The 27,076-nt window shown below is 50.3% G+C and overlaps 1 protein-coding gene across 1 annotated transcript; it reads right to left on the bottom strand.

The window, feature by feature from the left end:
• Positions 1-19,820: 19,820 nt before the first annotated feature.
• LOC119458812 (uncharacterized) lies at positions 19,821-26,378 on the bottom strand. Its single transcript, XM_037720673.1, has 2 exons — positions 26,199-26,378; positions 19,821-21,830 (listed from the first exon to the last, which is right to left on the bottom strand). Exons 1-2 carry the CDS (start codon positions 26,376-26,378, stop codon positions 19,821-19,823), a joined length of 2,190 nt encoding a protein of 729 aa, XP_037576601.1.
• Positions 26,379-27,076: the final 698 nt, after the last annotated feature.

Below are 27,076 nucleotides of genomic sequence, written 5' to 3'. Positions count from 1 at the left end.
GGCCTTACAAAGGCAGAGGAACGTACACTCCTCCGCCTTTACACCAAAACACTGCTGTGCCCGGCAGTTTTAAAGCACTTTGATCCTGCCTGTACAGGAAAATGCCCGCACTGTGCGGAGAAGTCTTCGGACATCTTCCACATGGTGTGGGCATGCCAATCAACCCCGAACCTCACCCCAAAATCAAACCCCACACGGGAGGACTGGGAGGCAGCCCTGCTCGGCTGCTCCGACCTGGCGAATCAGAAGGCCCTGGTCGACCGAGCACAAGCCGCGGCGGCCGCCAATGGGCTCCTGTAATGAGGAGCCCACCTAGTGAGTGTGAGAGGTGGCCTCCTCCGGGCCACCTCAAGCTTCCTCCGTGTTAATTAAATAAAGTTTTTTCATCATCATCAACGTGCTCGCCGCTTTCGAACTTGGGCAAGAGGTCGGCGTACAGGTCGATTACTTTACGGGGGTAGAGCAGTGCCAATCTCGACAGGAAACGACGCAGCGCCGTAGCGTCTCCCACGGTCGCGAACAGGATCTCCGTGCCCTACGCAGCAGCCTTTACGGTGGCATCGAAGAGCGACTTCAAGATCTTGTCCTAGGCTCGGTCGCTGTGGCGCTCGATGGTCACGACGTCCCAGATGTGGTGGACGTTCAGCACCCACGACGTGCAAACGTCCAGACGCGTCGGAGAGTCCCAGCCCGCGGATGCGGCCAGCCACTTCTCGAACTTCGCGCTGGGGGACGCGATCACGTACGCGAGCACTTCGTCTCGGTACTCGCGACCGGAGCAGAGGTCGATTAGCGCGGCGAACAGCTTGGCGTCGTAGATCTTCTCGTCCGCGTAGACAACGCGGTTGCACGCGCACACGGCTTTCACGGAGTCCATCCAAACGTTGAACGACGCCTTGGACAGGTATTCGCTCAACAGGGTAATCTTCCCTGGGATTTCTTCGGTAGTTCCGTTTGCGAGAAAACCGCTCGTCATAACGCCAACCAATCTGCCCAGGCCTTCGGCCGTAGTCGACACGTTCAGGGACAAACGGAGGAACGCCAGCAAGCGACCGAGTAACTCGCTGTGCAAGCGGACAAAGTCGCTCAGGAGGGGCATGCTCGGCATCGCCAGTTTCAGCTTCAGGGTCGTGTTGATGCTCCACGGAGAAGTGACGGAGGAGCGCAGAAATGCCCCGACGTTGTACCTGATGTCCAGAAGGCCGACCAGGTGCAACGGGTCCAACTGGTTCCAACTGGAGAAGGAGCGCAATGCGTTCGCCATTTGACTCCATATCGTCTCGGGCGTGGTCGAAGGGTCGAGCAAGTGGCGCACGCACGACCTGTGGAGCATGTAGATCGCGCGGCTCGCTTTGTATTCGTGCACTACCTGCAGGGGCGGGGTAGACGACGTTCTCCAGGTAGCGGAGGCGCACCGCCTCCCTGGGTCCACGCTGCTGTCGCCGGGAGCACATGAACTCGGAGAAGTCGGCGCATAGTTCCGACGTCAGGTTGACGTTCGCGAACAGTTTGCGCTGTGTCTCGAGGGCGCAGGATGGCTGGGGCGGTGTCGGAATGTCCTTGCGCGGCGTCACGGCGATGATCAGCAGGATGGAGGCGACGGAAGCGAGGGACACGAACAAAGCCGTACCGTGCAGATGTAGATGTAGAGCCTTAGAGTTAGTGGCACATACCCACTCTGGGGGATTGGCCAAGAACCGGGTAGTTCGAATTAACAATGAGAAAGGAGATTTATAAAATAATGCAGTCGGCTTCCTTGATTGCTTGCTTGCTTGCCTTCAAGAGTGGCTCGTACCCACTATGGGGGATTGGCCAAGAATCGGGTCAGCGTCGCATATTCTTCTTCCTTTTCATCTTCCCCGGCTGGCGTGGCACGTGATGAAGGTGGTATTGGTTGATTGGTTGGTTCGTCGGTTGGTCCTCAGTGAAATGGCGGAAATTACCCTGGCGTAGTATCCTTAAATCAAGTGGTATACGAGGGTTCGAGAATGTTAAAGAAAAATTGCGGAAAACATATTAAAACGAAAATAGTAAGTGGAAATTGTGACATTAAATGTTATCCGATATAGACGTGAATCGAATAAAGAAAATTGGCGGCGCATCCATTGTTTGGAGATGATCGGTGACGTTTATGCGATTAGTATTCTTTCTTACGATGGGATTGTAATTGGTTATGATATATTTTGTATGCTATTATAAATATTATGGTCTTCCTTCGTCCGTTTCGGCGGCGTTGGCGCTTGGTCGCCAACATTTGCTCCGAGCGAGGGACGAGTGTTTTCGGTGCGGCAGCTCTCGCGTTCTTGAAACCCAACAACGCTAAGCATCTTTTCTGGGCTAGGAACGCATAGTTGTCGTCCTCACGCTGTTGTACTTACCGCATACAGTTAACGCCAGGCCCGTAGCCAGGAATTATTTAGGGGGAGAGGGGGGGGGCACTTGCTGAAGGCCTTGACTATTTGAAGAAAGCACCTATTTTGAGTAATTATTTTCGGTTAAGCGCGGAAAGATAATTTTTTCTTTTTTTTTTTTTTTTTGGGGGGGGGGGGTTGCCCGGGCCCCTAGCCCCTCCCCACCCTGCCTATGGGCCTGGTTAACGCTGCCATGGATGCCACCCAAGCAATTTCACTTTACCTTGCTCTTTGACGAACATGCCGAAGACGCTCAAAATAGTCTATAATGATAATATATAACTTCACGATAGTAATATTCACTACGGCGGATCCACCACAGTCGTAACTTCGCTGGCTTCCATCTTCACAGTAGTGGAAGGGTTATGAATTTTTTTATTAGACTCTCCACTGAATTAAGACTCTAACTGGATTACCTGATGGTACGTCGGAAAGCGGATGATGCCGCCGCCAACGTGGGTTACGTAAACATATATGACGTGGCATTTCACGTGGTGACGTAGCGATGTCACTGCGTCTATGTCATCGCTGAACGTATGGCGACCGCTCATAAAATTCCAGGGGCTTTAACCGCTTAACCCTCCTCTCGCCCTCTAGTAGCGACCAGGGCTTAAAGTCTCCCTTCAGTGGAGGCGGGGTGGGGGGGATCTCATAGGGTGGCAAGCCGTATTGCGCGCGTACACTTACACACGCTCATGTATACGAGGGAAAATAAAAAAAAATGTAAAGGGACTTTTGAGGAAAGGTACATTTACTCTAATGATTGAAAACTGAAACATACATTATTTTTCTACATAAGCTCCCTGCACTTCAACGCACTTTGCCCAACGTTTCCGAAGTTTATAGATTTTTTTGGTTGCACCTGCCTGTAACCAATTTTGCACCGCATCGATGACTTCTGCATAGGTTGCAAATCTCCCTCCCCTGATCGCTTCCTTCAATGGTCCAAATATATGAAAAGGGCTTGGAGCCAGGTCTGGACTGTATGGCTGGCGGGTGTGCCATCAATTCGAATCCCAGCTCCTTTATTTGTTTCAGCCGTCCGTTTGGTAGAATGTGGCCGAGCGTTATCTTGCGGCAGGATGACACCTTTTCGCAGTTTTCCACGGATCTGATTGCAGATTTCAATTCGTTACACCCAGAATAGTGTGAGCATAATCTTACCAGCTGATGGCTGACGTTTAAATTTCTTAACTTCTGGTGATGATGAGCGTTTCCAAACCATGTTCGCAGGCCTTACTTTCCGGTTCGTGATGATGTACTCAAGTTTCATCTACTGTAACAATTTGCTGTAAAAATCCATCTCCCTCGCGACCATAACGGGCCAAATGTTTACGAGAGATGTCTAACCTCTGTGCCCTATGCTGCGCTGACAATTATTTCGGGACCCACCTTGCACACACTTTCCCAAAATTTAACCTGTCGTGTAAGATTAATACGCTTAACCATGACTGATATGTAAAGTATTGACGATTTCGTCCACTGTGATTCGTCTGTTTTCCATCACCATACCCTCAACGACTTTCAAATTGTCCTCAGTCGTTGACGTCGATGGCTTGCCAGATCTTTCCTCGTCACATAAAGAAGTTCTTCCCTGTTTGAAACGCTCTATACATTCGTAGATCTTGCTTCGCGATAAACAACTGTCACCATACTGCACTTGCATTCGATGAATTGTTTCCGCAGATTTAACACCTTCCGCATACAAAAAGCGAATCACGGCCCTCATTTCCTCCTTGGTGCAGATCGACAATGGAGCTGCCATGTTTAACGGTCTGATACACTCTAACGACTAACGCGGGATTCAGAGTGGGGCGTTCCATAGGAGTGTTGCAGACGACACTAATTCAGCGCTGGATACAAGCACTGTTACCAAACCCTAGTGCGAGAAATTGCAACAGTTCTTTTACTTTTTGACTTCCCCTCGCATATACACGCATTAGTGAATCGTTGAGTCACAGCATCCAATGAAACATGTCAAAGAGTAGAAGCACGTAGGGAAAAGACCACGATTTTACTGACGTTTCGGCCAGGGGACCAACCTTCACTCCGGGCCACATCAGCCGATTAATTGCGTATAAGTTATTTATTGAAAAAGTGGAAAGCTTGAATTGCCCCACAAAAGGCACCACTGATAACAATTCACCGCCAGCGCCTGTCGAATGGGCACTGCAGTACTACAGTTGACCTGCCGAGGGGGGCTTCTCTCCTTCTTACGGATTAGTATAATATTGACACTCTTCCAGCTCACTGGTACACTTGAAGTCGTTTCCGTATGGGTGTCCAAACCCACACTGTCTCGCCGACTTCATAGGTTACTGTTCTACGGTGAACATCATACCGGCCTGCGTCGTAGTCTTGCTGCTGGCAGATCCGCATGCGCGCGAGCTGCTAAGCCTGTTCGGAACTTTGCGTAAAATATCGTTGTCCGTTCAGTGTCGTCAAATTCGTGTGGAAGCATTGCATCAAACATCTTCGTACATCCCGTCCGTGAACAATGCTGAACGGAGTCATGCGCGTCGTCTCTTGTTTCGCCGTGTTGTACGTAAACGTGATGTAAGTTAGGATGTCATTCCAATTTTTGTGTTCGACGTCCACGTACATTGAAAGCATGTCTCCAATTGTTTTGTTTAGGCGCTTTGTCAGTCTGTTGGTTTGTGGATGGTAGGCGGTTGACTTCCGATGAGCCGTTCCACTTAGCAGCAAGACGTGACATAAAAGTGCAGCTGTGAATGCGGTTCCACGGTCGGTTATTACGACGGTTGGTGCGGCGTGTCGCAACACAACATTCTCAATGAAAAAGTGCGCCACCTCGGCTGCTGTGCCTCTCTGGATGGCCTTTGTTTCAGCGTAACGTGTCAGATAGTCGGTTGCGCCGAGAACAAAGTGATTCCCTGCAGTAGAAGTAGGAAGTGGGCCCAAAATATCCATTCCGATTTGATAAAAGGGTGTTCGAGGAACCTGGACGGGTTGCAGGAGGCTGGCTGGTTTCGTCGGAGGCGATTTGCGCCTCTGTTAGTCGAGACAAGTGCGAACGTCATGTTTCAGGGTGGTGGTAAGTCTCGGCCAGTAGTAGCTTTGCCCCACTCGGTCCCATGTTCGCGTGTCGCCTAAGTGACCAGATGTCACATCGTTGTGACAGGCTTGAAGTACTTCCGTACGAAGAGCTGCAGGAATGACGAGCGGATAGGGGGACCCGGTCGAAGAAAAGTTTCTTTTGTAAAGGGATTTGCCCCTTACACAAAACGATGTCAATACTCTTGCGAAAACTCTATGCGACTTCGCAGATCTTCCCTCTAAGTAATTGATTAGTACAAGCAACTCAGGGTCGTGCCGTTGTTGTTGAGCGATGGCGGATGTGTCCAGAACACAAAGAAATGCTGTTTCTTCTTCTTGGAGTGGAGAAGCCGACTCTATCGGAGATCGAGACAGGCAGTCAGCATCCGTATGTCGCTTCCCCGACTTGTACATGACTGTCATGTCATATACTCTTGCAGCCTTAGGCTCAAACGCGCCAATCGTCCAGAAGGATCTTTAAGGTTCATCAACCAACACAGTGAATGGTGGTCGATGATAACTTTGAAGGGGCGGCCATACAAATATGGGCGAAATTTGATACCCGCCCATACCACGGCGAGGCATTCTTTCTCAGTTTGGGGAGTAATTTGCCTCTATACGTGAGAGCGTTCTGCTTGCATAGACAATCACTCTTTCCATGTCATCCTGTCTATGCACGAGAACAATTCCCAAGCCAACATTACTGGCATCAGTGTGGAGCAATGTAGGAGCGGTCCCATCAAAGTGGGCAAGCACTGGAGGTGTCTGGAGACGTTGCCGCAAGACGTTAAATGCACCTTGTTCTTCGTCGCCCCATACAAAAGCAGCGTCCGTCTCTCGTGAGGCGAGTTAACGGCGACGCAATGCGAGCGAATTCTGCAATAAACCACCGGTAATAGGCACAGATGCCGAGGAAGCGCCTGACAGCCTTTTTGTCGGATGGTATACGGGAGACTTCAACGGCGGCAATTTTTTCAGGATCCGGGCGGACACCACCGAGGCTGACGACGCGACCAAGAAACTGCAGTTTCGCAAAGCCAAAGTGACACTTCTCCGGCTTCAGGGTGAGGCCGACGGATCCTATGCAGTGCAGAACCGCTTCAAGCCGTTCGAGATGTTCTTCAGACGTTGCGGAGAACACGATGACGTCGTCGAGGTACACTCAGCAGGTTTTCCACTTCAGACCCGAAAGCACGGCATTCATGAGGCGTTGGAATGTAGCAGGGGCAGAGCACAAGCCGAAAGGTAAAACCTTAAATTACTATAGGCCGCCTGGCGTCAAAAAAAAAAAAAAAAAAGCGTTTTTTCACGGTCTCTCGGGTCTACCTCGATTCGCGATATCCGCTTTTTAAGTCCATTGAAAAGAAGTAACGTGCGTGTCGAAGCCTGTCTAGGGAATCGTCGATACGGGGAAGCGGGTACACGTCTTTTTGACCTGATTTAGTTTTCGGTAGTCCACACAGAAACGCAAACTGCCGTTTTTTTCTTGACTAGAACTATACAGGGGATGCCCAGCGACTCGTTGATGGTTGGATCACGTCGTCTTCAGGCATTTTTGTCACATGTTGTATGGCTTCACGTTCTCTGGGTGTCACCCAGAGAATGTGAAACCATACATTATTGGAACAGTTTCCCTTAGGGAATCCGTTCCAATAATCCAATCTTTACAGCACGCAGGAAGAACGATGAAAGCGACCACGAAAGAAGAATCTCCGATGTTAATTCTAGCAATACATCTCCCAGTCGGCATCAGTTATTGGCGGCCTGCGGTTATTATGTGAGGTCCCATCCCTGGCGTCCTTACTTTGTTCAGGCGTATTGCGAGTGCCTGACTTATTACAGAGAAGTTGACACCAGTGTCGACTAACGCTGTCACCGGCTGGCCATCCACGAAAACATCAAGGTCGGCGCTCACAATTTCTTCGGTGTAGGTGGTTATCGGCTTCACGGCGTTCTGCAGCGGGGGAGTTAGGGGCTTTTTATTGTCTTGCGGTGGGCCTGCAGCCTCACTCCCAGAGATCGCCGTGTTCAGTTTCCGCGGCGTGGGCTGGGCGACCTTCATCCTTGAAGGTCAGCAAAAGTACGTCCAGCAGGCGAAGGCATTTGACGTGAAGGGGTTTGGAGAGCGCGACCGACGGCCGAAATCGGTCCGATCAGTAGGCACGGATTCGTCATTCGGGTGCGCTATGGGAGGTTCCCTGAAAAGCAGCGTCGTCGCGGCGTAACGTGGAGTCGTAATTTGCGCGTCGACCGTCAGACCACGGACGAAGAGGTCGAAATGATGAGTCGTCGCGATGCCAGCAATGGCGCGCAATCTGGCCGGCACCTCCGCACATAAAGCAGAGTCGGCGCCTATCAACAGGTGCGCCATACGTCGGTTGTCCGAAATTGCGGCCGTCTCGCAGTGTCGTTTCGCGGCGAGGACCAAGGCGCGGCGAACGACGGCTGGCGGTATGACTGCATCGGCATCACGGGTGCGAGCCTCAAAGCGGCGGCGGCCAAGGAGCGGCTGTCGGAGGCTGGTGGTACGGTGGTGTGGTTGTAACGAGTGGTGGACATCGGACAGCGTAACTCACGGGACGCTGGTGGTCTTGAAGATTGGCTTCCGGGAACGCCTGCCTGATTTCGTCGCGTACCACTTCGGCGATTGACGCTACGTGTCTATCCAGTGTGGGTGTCAGAATATTTTGAATTTCTTCTCTGACGAGCTCTCTGATCAATTCACGCAAGGGGCTCTGATACTCGGCAGTCAATGCGGCGGCATTCATTGCGGTGCTGGTGGACAGCCGATCGTACTGCCTGCATCGTTGATGAAGGGCCCGCTCAATAGCCGTAGCCTCTTTGATAAAATCAGCGACGATGACTGGTGGATTCCGCACAAGCTCCGCGAACAGCTGCTCTTTTACACCTCGCATCAGATAGCGCAACTTCATATCTTCGGTCGCGTTCGGGTCGGCTCTACGAAAGAGACAGGCCATGTCTTCGGTGAACATTGTGACCGACTCGTTGGGTTGCTGCACCCGTAGCTCCATCACCTGCTGGGCACGGTCAGCGTCGGTCGGCACTTGCAAAACTATCTGTGATTTTCTGCCGAAAGTCATTCCATGTCATTAGGCTAGCTTCGTGGTTCTCGTACCAAGTACGGACACTGTCGTCAAGGGCGAAATAGACGTGGGATAGCTTTTGCTGCTCAGTCCACTGGTTAATCTGTGCTACGCGCTCATACTTATCAAGTCAGTCTTCAATGTCTTCGAAGGCTGCACCACGATAGCGATTGGGAGCCAGCGGATGAAGAACGGTTATCTGTTGTGGACCGGGAGACCGGCTGCTTTGGGGTGCTTGCGGTGGGCTGGTTTCGGCCATTGCCAGATGTGTGGAGCTCCTGGTAAGAGGTGGTTGAAGAAGGGAGAACTCCGGGCAAGGCCTAGCAGTCGACAACTGAAGCGATGCACGGGTGTCGTAATGGGTGACAGTGCGTCCGGGCTAGATGAACGACTCCGAGAAGGAGTCCGGGGCATCAGGCGTGGCCAGTTCTCCGCACCTCCACCAGTGTCGCGGTACAACGCGGACAGGCATAAGGTATACTTGAACGTCGTGAACAAGGCACTGATTCCTTAGTGCTGACCTTAGACAGGGAGACGTTCAAGAACAGCAGGACAACCTAGATATAGATGTAGAGCCTAGATGGTAGTGGCACATACTCACGCTGGGGGATTGGCCAAAAACCGGGTAGTTCGATTTAACAATAAGAAAGGATAATTATAAAATAACGCAAACACAAATTTGGGAATAGGTACGTATATCAAAATTAATAGGTATACAACCTGTTCAAACGAAACAGAACAGGGACACGTCTTCTTCATCGAAAAAATTCCACTGATCCATTAGACGACGACGACGACGACGACGATGATGATGATGATGATGATGATGATGATGATGATGATGATGATGATGCCTCAACACTTGGAACAACCCACTGAGGGGGATAGGCCATGAACCGGGTGGTATTATGATAGAAATTTAAAATAAATTAATTTATAATTACATAAGTATAAGAATGAAAATAAATGACTAATTGAAAATGAGAAATAAAGCAATAATAAAAGAATTAAGTAGTCTATACTAAGTTAGTCAGCCTTGCCTGAATAGGAATAGTAATATGAATTTAATAATAAATTAAATACAGCAAAGGAAATACGTAGATTTTGAATAAAAATAACAATAATAATATAAATGTGGTTTTGTGACTTTACTTTTTGAATTTGCTAAATCTATAATTTATTGCAGGATAAATAAAGCAATCACGTAAAAATGGGAAAATATTAATAAGGCAATCTTTTTGTGTCACATAGAAAATTATAAATGGCTCGGCAAACATTCATGTGGCCATATCCTAACACCGTGACTCCAAGTGAGAGTAAAACTGAACTGTTTAACGGCAGTCCTAGATTACGAAGTGGGATTTCTAAACATCGTTGTCGATGATTAGAAAACCGCCGACACGATAATAAAAGTGATCGATAGATTCTTCTTCATTGCAGAGGTAGCATAATGGTGATGCCGCCAGACCACATCTGTGCAAGTAAACATTTAGTTGTGGAATACGGCAACGCAGTCTTGTAAATGTTACTTCGAATTGCCGGTTAGGACACCACTGTCAATTCCAAGAATAATTTAGATGTATAAAGTCTGTCGATTTTGCTAATGCGAGGCTTTTCTTGTCTACAGTCAAAGAAAACTGCCTATATCTGGCTGCAGTGATATACGCAGTTGACGGCAGCACAGATATCGCCGGACCCTTTAAAGAAGCTCGTGCTAAAGAATCAGCTATTTCATTAGGTTGGATGTCTCAGTGGCCTGGTACCCATACTAAATGAACTAACTTTAAGTGGGGAGGAGCTAATGTATAAAACGTGTTTAAAGCTGTCAAATTTGTAGATGCGCTAAGCGCGCCATACAGAAATTAGACGGAGTCCGTTAATGCCCCCATCGTCCTTGTCGTCTGCATAGAGTACACGCGTCAATATAATAATCTTTGTCCTGTGTATGCATTTGTACTATATTGTCTGTACATGCTGTTCACAAGGGAAATTAAAAAAATGCTGTATTGAAAAAATACGGATGAGGTAGCCGCCCCTGGTGCTTCTAATGCGCTTGTGTTCCTATTGCAAGGATTTGTAGAAATAAAGCGAAAGTATCAATAAAAGCCGTGCACGTCCGCGCCAACAATCAGGCAGTATAAGCTTCTAGCCAGAATAAAATTGGAAGTGTAAAGGTAGAGGCAGCTCAAAAGAAACCTGAAATGATGTGGGTAGCACAACTCTGGTACTCACACTTCAGGGAGGGGGGGTAGACTTAGGCATTGCCCCCCCCCCCCCCCCCCCCATCCGTATTTGGCGCCTACGGTGTTGGCGGCATAAGGTATACTTGTACGCCTTGAACAAGGCACTGAATCCTTAGTGCTGACCTTAGTGAAATGGAATTCCATTTTCATACTGCGGATCTGGCTTTATTTCCCTCTTCATTACTTCTTTTTTGTGGCTGACTCTACTGAAATTCCTCTCCGACGTCACTGCGAATGGGTCAAGCGCAGCAATTGAACAGCTATCGCCGTAGGAGACGCCGTAGGAGTCGTCGTCCTCGTACCGCTGCCGCGAATTCCACGTGAATCAGCGGACGGCTCTCGACACTCACTCACTCCACGCACGACGCGGCAGTTTCGGCGGCCTGCTGCTCCAGCGCTGATATTCGATGGTCGAGAGGAGGAGGAGGAACAACTTTATTAAAAACACCAGTCTATGAACGTCAGGAGAGAAATCTTTCTCCCTGTCGCCCCTAGCCGTCGGCCGGAACACTTTGAGACACCGCAGCAGCAACGGCTTGACCGATGATGTCCTGCTGGACGTTGGAGTCTGGGCTGCGGAGCAAAGCCTCCCAGGATTCTAGAGTGTGCGAGCTATCATGCTTAGACGGACATGTCCATACCATGTGAACCAGATTTGCAGCCTCATCACAGAATTTGCACTTTGACCTGAATACTCCTGGATGCCACTTGCTGTAGAGTACGGGGTTTAAAAAAAAAAAAAAAAAAAAAAACACGTCTGTAATTTCCTCCACATATCTTCATCTTTGTTACTGAGCATTCTGTCCGCTCCCGGGTAAATTTGTCAATTTAGTCTGTTGTGTACTGTGATTTCCTGGTATGCGTAAAATTTGTGCTGTGGAAGAAGCTGGCGCTGGCGTCGCGAGTGAACGCTAGGAGCGTTAAGCGCGAAGGGCGAGCGAGGGCGGTGACGCTGAAGGCACGCGCGCTGAGCAGAACGAGGCTTCGCCGATTAGAACACGCACGCATCTCGTACAGCCCTCCATTGGAGTCGGCGAGGATAGAGAGAGAAGTCTATCGGTTCAACAGCCGCAACCGCTCATCGTCCGGACCCAGGTGATGTGGCTGCGGGGGACTGCCTTAGGGGGCAAGCAGGCGGAATACGGGTGCAAGCTGTCGCCTCCAGCTGTGGTGCAGCGCTACTTCGACTCGGAAGAAGACGACGATGATGAATATGACCCGGATGTCGAACGCTTGGTCCACGCCATCCGCTGTCTGAACGACGACCACGGCAGCGTTCCCTTCGACGAGTCCGCGAACTGCGACGTCAGTGGCTTCGCGAGCACCAACGGCGCTCCTCCGGCGTCATGCCGGGGTCGCACTCGTCCTTTCGCCACTCGGGACGCCGGAGAAGAACGCGCCCCGTCGCTTCGCCGAGGATTCCGGCCATGGTTCGAAACTAGCCGGCCGCCGACGGTTCGAGACTGGCGGTGCCAGCCGGGGGCTTTTCGACGCCGCTCGCGGTATTCTTTCCGCAGGCCCCTCTCACAGCCGTCGAAACGGTTCGTGTCGGCAGAGAGACGCGGCCGCTGCAGCGATGCCTTCGGTGTTCGATCGCCTCGTCGCATGCGCCAACATGACCGCATCCCGCAGCGGCACTCCGAGCCTTCTAGGCGACGTGGATCGCCACTCAGCAAGATAAATTGTTTGCCAGCTCGTTCTCCCAAAATCGACGGGCGTCGTCGCACGGCTTCACCGTCCTCGTATCGCTGCCGTGAGTTTCGCATGGAGCAGCGGATGGCTCGTGGCACTCGCTCCACGCACGACGCAGCAGTTTCGTCGTCATCCAATGGCCTCCGACACGTTCAGCGGGAACGGGAAACGCACGGTTCGTGTCGTAGAGACGTTGATGACGCCGATCAGGACGAATGGCGGACTTGCCGATGGAATGCGGAGAACAGCAGAGCTGCGCCTCGTAGGCGCAATGAAACCAGGTGCCGATGGCCGAGTCCAGGCGTTGGAAACTGCGACCGTGAAAGCGTGGAATCGGAGATGCATCGATGCGGGATCGAGGAGTACACGTGGTGCGTCTGACTTTCAGGAGCAAAGAACACAAGTCATCGAAGACCAAGACGCTGGCTGCGATTACTCGGCTCGGATCAAAAGAGTATTTTTAAGGGAATAAGGGCCTGTCGTTGTGGTGACAGCTTTCTTTAGTTGGATGCGTTTCGGTTACTGATTTTGTAAAATATTTTGGACTGAATAAATATGCGAATCGAAAACTTCTGTCTGCATGCTTTGTTGCTGCGATTGATTGTATGGCTTAAATTTGTCGATTTGACTGTGGCCCGTTCAAGCAAAGGCTCAAAACGCGAGTTGCGTATAACCGTGTACGAAAGTCTGAGGACTTCAGGTTCCGTGAGAAATATTTACTTCCTTCATAACCTTAGACGCGTAGTCTAAAATAGGCAAGTGCTCGGTAGCATTTGCGTGGTGAATTTTGGACTTGAGTACTTAGTACGCCTACTTAGTTCCAGTCTAGATGCGTAGCTTTTTACTGCGCGATCGAGTGAAGGGAGTTTTAGCATAGCGCTCTAGTAAAGCGGATTTGTAACGTTGTAGTACGCAGAAAATTGTATTTAGAAAATTTTGTGGTCGTTCTATGATTGGAAAATTATAATTACTGTCGTTGTTGCTGACCGGAGTGGTCGTTGCGCGTACCCACAGTAGGGGATGGGCCATGAATAGATTCGTTAAATTATGGATACTCATCGCCGTTGTGATACCGTATCCGTTGCCGTTACAGCCGTCATGCATTTATCCCCGTTGAAAACCGCAGTGAAAGAAGAGCACGCTGACAAGGCTCGAGGACTCGTGCGCCATCTTGGTTGCCACCGGGTCGAGCAATAAACCGTATCGCACAGATACTCGTCTCTTCACTGTGTTCCACATCCAGGAATTTACTGTACGAACTGCCGAGTGCGTTGTTTTTACAGCGGAGCCGTATGTGTCTACCCTCCCATAGATTTTTCAATATCCGCGCCTCAAAACTTCCGCGCCCTCTATGAGGAGGCAAAGCAAACCAGTAAGGCATGTGCTGACAGCTGGCGTAGCAAGAGGGAAGCTAAGAAACCACCCAATACACGGAGTTTCATACAAAAATCACGCGCCAGTCCACTGCTGCGAAGGTGGATTACCAGCGAAACAGTTTAGCACACAGTATAGAACTGACACAGAATTTAGATCAAAGGTATGACTGGACTGGAAAAACTTATAAAGGTATGAGAAAATCTTATTTCTCTTGAGTGGCGACAGCGGTCATCCCGAAGAAAAGACACACGTAACACACTTTTATTTTTATCAGTGGTCTTGATCAGTAGCATACATTCGCGTGGAAGACTACCGCCACCTCGGGGAGGCGGAGGAAACTAGACACGCGCGACGAGACCGCCATGCCGGGAGAGCGGAAGGAAACTAGGCACGCAAACGCTCGGAACGACGAGAAAGGGAGGGCGGTGCGAGCGCACACATGGCTGACGTGGGTCGCACAGCGGCAAATCTTTGAGAAACCCTTATTATCTACCTCGGAGTCTACTGATGTTGAAAATGGTGTCTATTGCCAACCAATCTACTGAAAATACATATCCAAGTGATGAGACGATAAGCGCTTCATAGAATGAAACCATTTGCATCTAATTCGAGAGCTGAGTTTTTGCACACGCACGTTTGTTGACGGACACGAAAACGTGGGCAGCTTGCACTAGTGGTGCAAGGCTGGAGTAAACAGCTGAGCTGGGGAGCGACCTAGCTTTTCTTCAGGTTTTACTAGGCTTGGCGGAAAACCGTGAATCACCAAAAAACTGTACAAAATAATAAGACATAAACATAAACTCTTTGAGGACTTGGTGAAACATAAGGACATTAATATATTCAAAAAGTATAAAGCTGTAAGGAATAAACTGAACTCTGATTTAAAAATAACCAAATAGGAATACTATGCAAAAGCGTTTGCTAATAAGCATTCAGCGAATCAAATTTGGACGTCGTATAATAGCTTAGTATCCAAACGAGTTTAAGCCACTTCAACAGAGATTGTGATCGAATGCGTTACCTATCAGATAAGCTGAATGAGTATTTTTTATCAGTCGGAGAAAACCGGCCTACGCAAGCAAATGGCATTGACCCTATGTCTTACCTCAAAGGCAATCCAAAACCCACGACATTTCTTTCCCCAACAACATTTGCTGAAATCGTGACGTATGTAATGCTTCTGAAAAACAATTGCTCCGCTGGAGCTGATAATGTTAAAGCTGTGGTAGCAAAAAGCGTCTGCGATAGTATCGCTCATCTGTTATCGCACATATGCAACCAAATGCTCAAAGAATGTAGATTTCCAGAGAAACTGAAGATCGTAAGAGTCTGCGTGATCCATAAATTCGGAAATTATAACGATCCCAATAATTATCGTCCCATATCAATTTCGGCCATTTTCTCGAAAATCGCTGAACAAGTTATCAACACTCGCCTTAAAAAAACAAACAAAAAAAAAAACACTCGCCTTATTTCATATTTCACTAAGACCGGAGCTATCGCAGAACAACAATACGGTTTCCAAACAGGAAAATGTACCGAAAAGGCTTTACTTCACATAAAAGACAAAATAGTCAACAATATAGTAAACAAAACAAAATCGTCACACTGGGATTATCTTTAGACTTTCGAAAAGCCTTTGACTCAGTCAGTCATGAAGCAGGCTGCACTCCGAGTCTTATTCGAAGCTACCTGTCGTACAGAGTGCAATTCACAAATGGTAATGATATAGCTTCCAACTACGGCCTTACACGTACTGGCGTACCTCAAGGCTATATACTAGGCCCAATTCTATTCCTTGTTCACATTAACGATATTGTTAATATTTCTTCCAGCTGCAAAATAGCCTTATATGCTGATGACACGAATGTTTTCTTTAATAGCGCGAGTTTGCAAGCAGTAGAAAATAAAGCAAATTATTGGTTGAATAAATCAACATTGTGGCTGCGTGCCAACTGATTAGAATTAAACGTTAAAAAGACTAAGTATTTAATATACAGAGCAAGAATAAATTATTAGAATATGATCCAACAATATCATATAACACAAGCACCATTCAATGCGTTCAGTCAATATGCTTCCTTGGAGTTAAATTTAATGAGAACTTATTATGGACCAACCATGTAAACAACGTAAGAAAGTTTCGCGATCAGTATGGCCACAAAAAAGAAGGGTAAGAAATTGACGATGGTGGATTGGGATATATTCAGACAGGCACAAGAACACAACAACACAATGGCAGACATAGATTGCGAAGAAATTATTACGGACATTGATAAATGGACACAACAGATACACAAGGCGGTAAAGCAGGCTACTCGAGAAATTCCCGAGGAAGCAGGGCTCGAAGCAGCCGACAGCAAACTCCTCCATCTGTGGGAGGCGCGCAGTAGCCTACAGAGACGGTGGAGGCGCCAGAGGCTGAATAGGACCCTGCGGCGGCGAATAGCACGTTTAGACAGGGAGATTGAAGATCACGCGAACCGCTTGGACCGACAGCAATGGGAGTCTACATGCAACAGCATGGAGGGCCAGCTCGGGCTGGGCAAAACGTGGAACTTCCTCCGATGTCTCTTAGACCTAGAGGGCAGCAAAACGACACAGAAACAGAACCTCAACAAGATCACCCACACTTACGCGGGAACCGACGATGAACTCATTCACGACATACACAACAGATACATAGGAAGCATTACGCGAGAACCACAGAATGCGTACACGGGCAGGGAAAATCCCGCATTAGACGAGGAGATCACGGAGGCCGAGGTGAGGGCCGAAATACTCAGACTGCGCACAAAGTCGGCACCGGGCCCGGATGGCATTACGAACAAGATTCTCCGCAACCTAAATGACGAATCCATCGCGGCAATAAAAAAGTACATGAACGCGTGCTGGGAACAGGGTGCAATACCGCCGCAGTGGAAATCTGCGCACGTAGTGATGATCTCCAAACCCGGGAAGAAATTACTGATTGAGAACCTCAGACCCATCTCTCTAACCTCGTGCGTGGGGAAGCTGATGGAGCACGTCGTTCTCACTAGATTGAGCAACTACATGGAGGATAGAGGTCTGTATCCGCTCACGATGATCGGGTTCAGGCCGAAACTGTCCACGCAGGACGTCCTGCTCCAAATAAAACATCAAATCCTCGACGCGCGGGGCAGAGGAACGGGACTGAAAGCCATCTTAGGGTTGGACCTCACCAAGGCCTTCAATAATATTATGCACAAAGCGGTCCTAGGGAACCTCCAGGACCTGGGGGTAGGTCGCAAGGCCTACACCTACGTCCGGGACTTCCTCTCGAACCGCACAGCTCAAATCACGATAGGAGACATCAAGTCGGATGACATAAAACTGGGTAGTAGGGGAACGCCGCAAGGCTCGGTATTGTCCCCCTTTCTCTTCAACGTGGCCATGATCGGCCTGCCGAAAATCCTCAGTAAGATCCGCGGCCTCAACCACAGCCTGTACGCCGACGACATAACGTTGTGGGTGACAGGCGGCTGCGAACGCCAAATCGAGGAAACCCTCCAACAGGCCACGGAGGCCGTCGAACGCTACGCGGCAGAGAAGGGGCTCAGTTGCTCCTCTCAAAAGTCCGAACTCCTGCTGGTGTACCCTACGACCAGGAAACAATACGGAGGAACACCGAATATTAACATCAAAGTGAACGGGGGCCCGATACCTATCGTAGACCAAATCAAAGTCCTAGGACTCCGGTTGCATGCGGAAGGCAGAAACCTCGGTACCATCAAGGCGCTAGAAAACAGCGCACAGCAAACACTAAGGCTAATCAAACGGATTGCCAATAGACACTACGGCATGATGGAGGTCAGCCTAATTCGTTTAGTGCAGGCCTTCGTCATAAGCCGCGTCGTCTATGTGGCACCGTACCTAAGATTTGGTGTAGCAGAAAAAAACAAGATGGAATGCATCATCAGACGTTCATTCAAACAGGCAATTGGTGTCCCAGTCACAACACCCAACGACAAACTCTTAGAGTTGGGGCTACACAACACGCTTGACGAACTAATCGAGGCGCACACTACCGCCCAATACGAAAGACTCACACAAACCCCAACGGGGCGACACATTCTACAGAAACTCAAAATTCGATATGAAGCGCAACACGGCACCAAACTAAGCATTCCACTAGAAACGAGGAGAGAATTTAAAATTCCTCCACTGCCCAAGAACATGCACCCGGAGCACCACAAGGAGCGACGAGAGGCAAGGGCGCGCCACATTGAGCGCAAATACCATGACGTAGAGGGCGTGGCCTACGTAGACGCCGCGGAATACAGAGAACGCAAAGGGATGTCCGTAGTAGCGGTAAACGCAGACGGAGAACCCTTCGCGAGCGGCACCGTGAGAACGGACAACGCCGAAGTTGCGGAGGAAGCCGCCATAGCATTAGCGGTGGCCTCCACGAAAGCGAGAGTGATCATAAGCGACTCCAAAATTGCAGTTCACAATTTCGCGAAAGGACGCATCTCGCCAGAGGCGCTCAAAATTCTAAATAGTAACAGCGACTGTCATCGCGGCACGATCCAAATTATTTGGGCACCCGCGCACTCCTCTCTTCCCGGCAACGAGGCGGCTCACAACGTAGCTCGAGGACTTACTCGCCGAGCAAGTGAGCCCGCCCAGCCGGGAACGAGAGGAGACCGCATGGTCAGCTACAAAGAAATAAACGATTACTATCGGCTGGGAAGGGCCCGGTACCCACCAGCTCATCCCGCGCTAACCAGGAAACAGGCGGTGGCCTGGCGCCTCCTGCAAACAAACATGTATCCAAACCCGGTGGCCTGCAGCAGATTCTATCCAGGGCAATACAACGATCAATGCAAATTATGTAAATGTAGGGCGGATCTGCCACATATTCTATGGGCATGCTCGAAGGCGGCTCCTTTTGAGGGCCGCAAAATTCAAAACCGGCAGCAGTGGGAGACCCTGCTGCTCAGCTCAGACCAGCAAGACCAGGTCTGGGCCGTCCAGCTAGCCGAGGCAGCCGCTGAGACCCAGGGGATCTCGGCCGTCTGCTAGGCGGAGGGAGGCTGCGTCCGCCCTCGTGAATTGCTGGCACCATTAAAGTTGTATCTCTCTCGCGATCAGTTGGTCTTGGTTGTTGATCCAACTGATCAACAACCTGATAACAGACATGACTTAAAAACAATTGTACTTCACTCTGATACAATCTCATCTTCACTATTGTTTGCTAATATGCTAATAACATATGTTTGCTGTGTCTTGGTGAAGATGGTCAATCTATTAAATTACGATGTGCACAACACAACTGACAGGACAAGCGCTTGTCCTTGTCGCTCCTTTTTCGTCTGTCTGTCAGCCGCATTGTGTGCACATCCTAATGATTCGAAAAGGAACTAGCCGTCTAACACCGTGCTTCACTATATCAAACGAGTTTTATAACCTTTGTGTTTCGCTATATTGCTCGGAGGGCTGGCCCCTCAATTTTTTTCACTTGCCCTCGGAGTCATCTCCGACTCTCACCGCTGATACTGCTCCCCGCACGGACATCGTATAATTATCAAATGTCGCGGCATTTATTGTAATAAATACGAGGTTAGATGCGTGGAGTTATTGTCGAGAAACTTCGCCGGTTTTGGTCTGTTCATTTTTGTAGAAGTTCCAGACGTAAAACAAAATGCGCCGCAGAGTTGAGGGACGAATTCGGTTAGGTTCTCGGTAAAAGCGGTTCGTTTAAATTGCGAAATAAAATTAAAAAGGATAAGCGGACAATGTCGAACCTGCAATCCCCGAACAATCGCAAACCAAGCTATAGCTTCAGAAAAAACCATTGGCCAAAAAACAAAGCGGGAGAAGAAATCGCAAACGGGACTGTCACGTGATTCCACTGATGGTGGTGTGCAATATAGAGCCAAGAGGTTAGATCTCTTCTCGTAGCGTCAAGCGCGTCAGGGGTTCATGCGGGAACCCTTCTCACAGTGAAACGCTGACACGAAGTTGGTGGCCCCTCGAAGCGCCGCGTTGCAGTCGAAAGAAATCCGTACCCTGCTCTGACTGTGACAGTAGTTGATGAAGAACAACATTTCTGGAGCGAATGGGCGGACATTCGCTAGGATGGTCCTTGAGAGCTGGAAGGCGCGAAAGGCCGGAAGGAAGCCCTGCGCTGCGGTCTTCGAGAGAGGGTTAATAGGCATGAATAAGGAGGTGGCTTTGCGCGTTGTCGGCAGGCTTTCATTGCCAGTGGCCTCCTCCAGATTGGCTTCTGGTTCCGCTGTTTCTATTTCAAGCCCTCCCGCCAGCAACGCAGAAGAGAAGGCGGCTCCCAAACCTCCGTAGTTGACGGCAGCGTCGCCGCCGGGATAGAAGAAAGGCTCGTGTGCCAGCAACATCGACACTGTGACTTCGTTGAGAAGCGAATCGTAATAGATCGGTTCCTTAGAGAATGAGTGAGGCAGCCTCTTGTCTTCGAAGTAGGCGTCGCTTCCGATCAGCTTCGCGTTGGCTCGCCGCTCAGTGATCCAATGTTCGAGTGACGTCGCCTTAGTCGTGTTGTGCGAGGCATAGATGCGCTGAAGCTTCTCTCTGGAGCGGTATTCGTGCTTCGGCCACAAGTTGACCCTCATGCCTCGCAATCTGCGCCCGACGTTCGCGCCGGCGAGTGAGCCCGACTTCTCGAACAGGGCAGCCGTCTCTTCACGAATGTTGTGGAAAATTTCGTCGACCTGCTGTCTCACCTTTCGGGGAAAGTTGAGGGCGACATGCTTGGAGAAAATCAGAATCTTGAAGGAACTCTCCATCTGGGTCTCGCAGAATAGCGGTCTGAGAAGATCAGCCAGTTCTTTGCTGCCGTACTTTTGGACGAAAAAGCTGGCGTCGGCGATGGGCGCGTAGATTTGGAGCACCCACCAGCCCATGTGACTACGGAGCAGCGTGGAATCGTAGTTGGCCGTGATGTAGCTCACGACTTCGGTGGTGCCTTTTTTCTTGACAATGGCCGCATCGCCTGGCTCGAAGGGTTTTTGAGGCCGAAAATGCTTGTTCATTAGGCTGAGAAAGTGATCGGGACGCTGACCAAAGGCGTTCGCCAGCGACTCGAAGGTGTGGAACTCAGGGCCCGCGTTTTTGTGAACGGCCTCCAGCATGAACGTCACGTGTCGCGTGAAGTTGAACGTCAAGTAGGAGTCGAAGGTCAACGATGTGTTTTGCCCGTACTCCTCGTCGAAGTAGAGGAGGTACTGGCCGACGTACTGGCGTATCGTGGCTTCGCTAGCCATCGACCTGTACTGGCTGCCCCAGAACTTGGCATACACGCTCGGCCCGATGTAGACCGCACGTCTGCTTTTAAGGGCGTCTTCCGGAAGGACCCTGACGTCGAACCAAAGGGGGATGTTCCACCGAACGCAGACGCTGAAATGGACGTCGAACGGGTCCGTGTCTCCCGTGGGCAGCTCGGGCCATGGAATGCTGAGGTTTCGCAACAACATCTTGAACATGGCGCGAGTCTCGAGTGCGTTCTCGGCGGACCGGCTTTCGCAGGCCCTGAAGGACGACGCCACTATGCTCTCCGGCGGCGAGGCGAAGTGTGGGCCTTTGATCTCCTTGGTCGCCGCGCGCGTCCAGATGTACTTGACGTGCCACTTGTATTTCCAGTGCTCGGACGCGTCGCTGTGCGGGTCCGGCAGCCAGCGGGACGTCACGTATGCCTTGAAGTCGTCGCACGGGTTGACACTAGCGTCGAGCGTTTCGGTGAGAGGCCCTCCGGGTGTCAAGCAGTTGTGGCAGCCGAGGCTTCCGATGTACTCAGGTCGAGTGGACTCGCCGAGCGCGTCCGTGAAGAGGTAGTAGACCAGGAGTCCCGCGACCAGCGCGCATACGGCCACGAAACATAGAAAGCCGTACGCCCAACGGTTGTGGTCGCCAAGACACTTCTTGTTGATGTCGCTGTCCCGCCGCGTGCACTGCGATGCGAGAAAAGAAAACGGATGAACAGAGCAAAAAGAGAGAGGATGGTTAGATCAGCGTGCATTTGGCGTGCTGGTCTACATTGAGGTAAAAAGGGATGGGTAAATCAAAAGAAAGTAGTAAAGGACGGGCAACGATGAAAGAACAGAATGTGACAAACAGCTGCTGTTGGATGTCCGATTTTGCCAGTGTCCCTTACAACGACATTGCAAAAAGACATGCGAGGAGATGTGTTTATGATCACAGCGTACTGTTCGTTAGCTATGCGAATCATTAAATTTCTCAACTCGTACCTAACGTGACACTGTAGAAGAATATTTCGTTAAGGGGCCATGTATAAATAGAAACACCAACTGAATATAGACTGACAAAGTACATTACTTTTAAAATTTTGCGCTGAAAACCCCGCGTCGTTATGTGAATGTGACGTCATCGATCTTAGTGCAGTTCCGTGTTCTTGGGCCCCGTCGTGACGGAGTAAAATCTCTCGAATCTTGTTAAATTCGGTCTTTGGTTGACCTAAAATACGATGTAATCCATATTTACCGATAAAGAATTACCTAGGCCCAAGCAGGTGCCGTACATATTCTCGTCTACAAGGTGAGCTGGTGTCGGAACATCAGGGGGTGACGCCAGCCGTGTTGTATTCTTGCGCCTTATCTAGCTTTGAATGCCATTAGCATTCCTTTGGAGCTTCATCCAGTTTACGGTCTGTCTCTACGTATCTACGTATGTCCGTGCCTAAGCTCTTTCCTGCCAACTCATGTCCCTGGGTAGTCCATGATTTAATTGGTATAGGGCTGCTGTTATGAAGGAACCGTCGCACCTTTTGAGTAGGTGCCGCTTTTCATTGACCTTCCTTCACATCGACCTGTTTAACTATTTATGTGCTACTGGGTATGCGCCGTTCTCCAATGAAAATATTGGATGCCAACTTCGGTCACTGGGTAAGTATCAGCGTGTATGTGCCGCCGTGCGTAATAAACATTCGATAAAACATATGATGCACAGTTAACCACCGAGCATAAGACCGATGTCTAGTATCACTAAAGTCTACAAGCATCCCTAAAGGATGGACGCACAGCCATGCTTAATGGGATTAGCATTCTTAAGGTAGTTCACAAACTTTCTGTTTGCTCACTTCCTATCCATCGGCCTAACCGTTTTCTCGCCAACCTGGGTCACTGTGAAGTACATGCATGGTCGAAAGCTTAGAGCATCTGACTGATGTGCTCAGAGAACGGGGTTCTAAACCAACCGTCGATCGAACTTGAGTCAGTGCGTATATGGCACGGGTCTCTTTCACGCCGACATGGGTCATTGGGGATGCCGAACTGGGTATGTGGCAATAGGTATGCAGCACTCTTCAATGAATTTCTTTGGCGCCGACTTGGAGCACTCAGTAGGTGCCATTAGATATGCACCGCTTTTCAGCGACCCTCTTTGATGCCAGGTCTGAGTTGGTTAGCTGTGCCTCCCATTACTCCATTCTGTGGCGTGTTTTATCAAACGGGTGTGATTCACAATCCCATGTAATGTGTTGTAGTGTTGGTATGCTGCCGCACCACGCACAGTCGACCCTGCAGGGACCCTGCAATTCTGAAATATTAAAAGTGCGAAACAATAACAGATGATCGGCCCACTCAAGCGGCCGCGTTTCTACTAGGAAGCTCACTTTCGTGCATAGCGTTCGCCGCCAGCGTTTCCCGGTAAACATTACTGTTACATAAGGAGCAGTTGCTGGGAAGCATGAGCAGCAGTTAGGGATATTCTTCGAATGCTATCGCTTTCCACTGTTAAAGGCGAAGCTTAAGCGTCCTCTATTTCTTTTTTTTTTGCTTTGCTGATGCACTGGTTTCACAATTCATTCGTACGGCATCCCGAGGGTGTCCCAAGGCAACTGTGGCCCTATGAGAGACCGAGTAATGGAGCGTTCCAGATTGATTTTCAAGCGGAGCTTGTATTGGCTCACAAGTTTCGGTGGTGTTGTCGGGCTTACGCAAAAAAACCCGGCTTTCCCCACAGCGCTGTTCCAGCTGCGCCGGCGCCGGATCACGTGACGCGCGCGGCCAATCAGGGTAGTTTGGTGCGTCGCGTGGAGGGAAAAGGAAGGAAACGTGGTTGGTGCGCGCTCCGCCGGGCTTCCCTAGCCTCAGATCAGTCCCGGCGCCCGGTTGGGAAGGCCGCGCGTGGTGCGTTCTGCCGAGGAGCAGGCTGCCTTTGAGCAACGGCGCCGCGATCTCGCTTGGAAAAGAGCTCGTCGTCGACTTGCCAGTCCTAGCGTGAGCGCTTCCGAAGCCTAGGTGAAACATCAGCGAAGAGCCGCGGACCCTGAGTTGCGGGAGGGCGATGTTGAGGCCAAACGTCAGCGTCGTCTTGCCCACCAGGAACCCGACAACGGTGGTGCACGCCTCGGCAGCGCTAGCGCTAACTTCCCCGGTGCGACGGTTAGGTTTCAACGCGAGTTTCTCAACCGGAACTTCGGAGCCAGTTGCATCGTGTGTGACCGGTTATGGTTCGAACACAACGTGGTACTCGTCAGTGCAATTCATTCCTAGGAACACTGAAGAAACACACGACAAGCTTCGCTTACCCCCCTATCCCGGTATTCCGGTAGGGGAGGGGTTGGTCATTTTTTTTCCCTTTCATTCTTTGACTTGTACCTAAATCTATGTACGCGAGCGTTTTTGCATTTTGCTCCCAGCGAAATGCAGTCGCCGAGGCCTGGTATAGAACCCTCGACATTGAGCTCAGCAATAGAAGGCCGTAGCCACTGGTCTACAGCGGCGAGTCTGATGCAGTGGTATTTAAACTTTGGCTTGGGAGCGTAGAGACGGTTGACACTACAGTCGACCCACCAAAAGTGCACAATGGCTTAGTGCTGGATAAAGATTGGAATTCAACGTTTCCAGCATTTCCACGCATACTGTTCCTGCTCGACTGCGGGGAAGTCGTGAGGAAGAAGAATCATGCTTAACAGGTAGGGCCCTTATGGAACCGTTGCGTGTTCACTGACTTTTTAGGTTCGTTCGACTCTCCATGGGTGTGTCCCGATTATCAGGTAAACTGCCGCGTGCCCAGAGTAAGCCCGGATTTACTACTATCAGGTGACCCTGCCTGGCCCGATGCTCCAATTTGAGTCTTTGTCAAGAAGCGTCACCTAGAAGCTAATTAATGGACTCCAGGCTCCATTCTTCGCTATTGAGCGTACACACATGCAGCCTTCGTACTCACTGGCGTCGCGGACATCCCTTGGTGTTCGGGTCTCATCACGGGAGCCGTTGCTGATCTTCTTCTACTTCTACTAAAAATATGACGCATGCCCACTGCTGTTCGAAAATGAAGTACAATACTCTTCAAAAGTGGCACGAAGAAACAGCGGATAACAAAGATCATGTTCTTTTTAATTGAAATGTTGAAATAAAAAGTTGCAGAGGTTCCCTAAGCATGTTCTTATGAGATGAGAACGCGAAAGCGCTTCTTTTGGCTAGGTTGTTGTTACGAAGGTGTGCTGCAAAGTGGTGTTGCCGAGTTGTGTTATAAAGAATGACGCAACGTTAGAGTCCTAATTGTGTTTATTTACATGATTTGGTGCAATCAAACTGGTGTCGACCCCACTTTACATGTCGTCTTCGATTTCGTCGTCGAGGCAGTATGCATCACGGGTCGCGGGTACATCGAAGTACTACGACCGCCACGGCGTTGTGGGTGGTGTCATTTAACACTATATGGTGTTGTCATACTCTTGTAGTTCCGGTGACGGCGTACTTGCGTCGGGGTCGCGGTGTAAAAAGGAAGGTGATCCGACGGCGGCGCGAGGCGCGGCCACTTAGTGTGACTCTACGCACGCCGCTGCCGCAAGGGGCAGCACCTGTTCTGGGGGCCACTTTTTCGCTCGCTTTGCTGGCGCTTTTATGGGCACGCGCGGCAAAGGTGCTTTATTTCGATGAATATATGTCGTTCGCTTGCTTAAAACGACTCTACTTTGTTGGAGGAACGTCCCTTTATATTTCTGCCGACATTCCGTTTGACTCCGACGCGGCGAGCAGCGGTAAGCGCAGCGCGCCGTCTGCTCGAGCAGACGACGGGTCTCTCTAGTGTTCGAAATGACGGTATTTTGACTGTAAGTGGCATGAAACCTTCTACCTGCTCAGGATTTGGCGTCTGAATAGCGAAAAATTGCATATCTTTGGGTATGGGTGCTTAAATGCTGACGGAGGTCGTAAATTATCCACTGTTGTGCCGTTTCTCCAAGGCCTCCTGAACACGTGCTGCCCCTAGCGGCGGCGCTCACTTCCGGTCACACGAAGTGGCCGCTCTGTCGCCCCAGCGCGGGCGCGCCGTCGGAGCACCTATCTTCTTACACCGTGGTCGGGGTACATAGATGCTATCTTGACCTTGTGATTCGAGTAGTAGGTGAGAACATACATCACATCTCGCACCATGTATGGGACGTTGGTGAATACGAGATCGATGCACGTACATCTTGACGTGTTGATATCCTCAGTGGGCGTCTTCGATGTGCGACTGAACTCGGCACGCATGACGGCGAGGAACTATGGGCTAGCCGGCGCGTTCTGGTTGAAGTCCCCTACCACCAAGGCCCACACAGCGCAGGCTGAATGTTCTTTCCGATGAAACCCGCCGCTTCCTTCGGCGACTTGCGGGGCGCCACGTACACGCACACTACCACCACCACCACCACACCGGCGTCTTCGAACTCACCGTCCATCTCGCCGTCCGCCCCGAAGCAGTCCCCGCACTCGACCGGTTCGAGCTGCACATCGTCCCTGGCGTAAATTGCCTTCTCGTTGCGCAGCACACACGAACTTGTATCCCTTGATTTCGCGCTTGTAATCGGGCGACATCCCCGTTTACTTGGATGTCTACCTAGCCAGGAAATGGGGCCCCGGTAAACACCGCAGCAACGGCGTCGGCGTCAGTTCCGGTGGGAAAGGTCACGTGCTTTCCGGACCCGGCTTTTGCGGACGCCTTTTGCGGACGGCAGCTGGGTGCGTGCTTTCGCCAATCTAACCAAGCAACGCTTCTGCGTTAATATGGGGAGGTGGGGGACGAAATAGAGGGAAATTATACGTTGCCGCAGTCGGGAGCCGAACCCAAACCTTCCACATGCAGCCCTTTCCGCAAATCTTGCGGCTCTTTAGCAATTGAGCTATGGCGACTGCTATCCAACCATCCACATTCCTGGGTATTTCTCTATGCGTACAAGATTAGCTCGCGG

This window comes from Dermacentor silvarum, chromosome 7 (genome assembly GCF_013339745.2).
Source record: "Dermacentor silvarum isolate Dsil-2018 chromosome 7, BIME_Dsil_1.4, whole genome shotgun sequence".
NCBI lineage: Eukaryota > Metazoa > Arthropoda > Arachnida > Ixodida > Ixodidae > Dermacentor > Dermacentor silvarum.
This window is presented reverse-complemented; position numbering and strand designations above follow the sequence as displayed.

Coding starts and splice junctions, on each gene's coding strand:
- LOC119458812 (XM_037720673.1), bottom strand. CDS start 26,378: ATGCGTGCCGAGTTCAGTCGCACATCGAAGACGCCCACTGAGGATATC. Junction 21,831..26,198: donor CTATGTACCCCGACCACGGT/GTAAGAAGATAG, acceptor CTCGCATCGCAG/TGCACGCGGCGGGACAGCGA.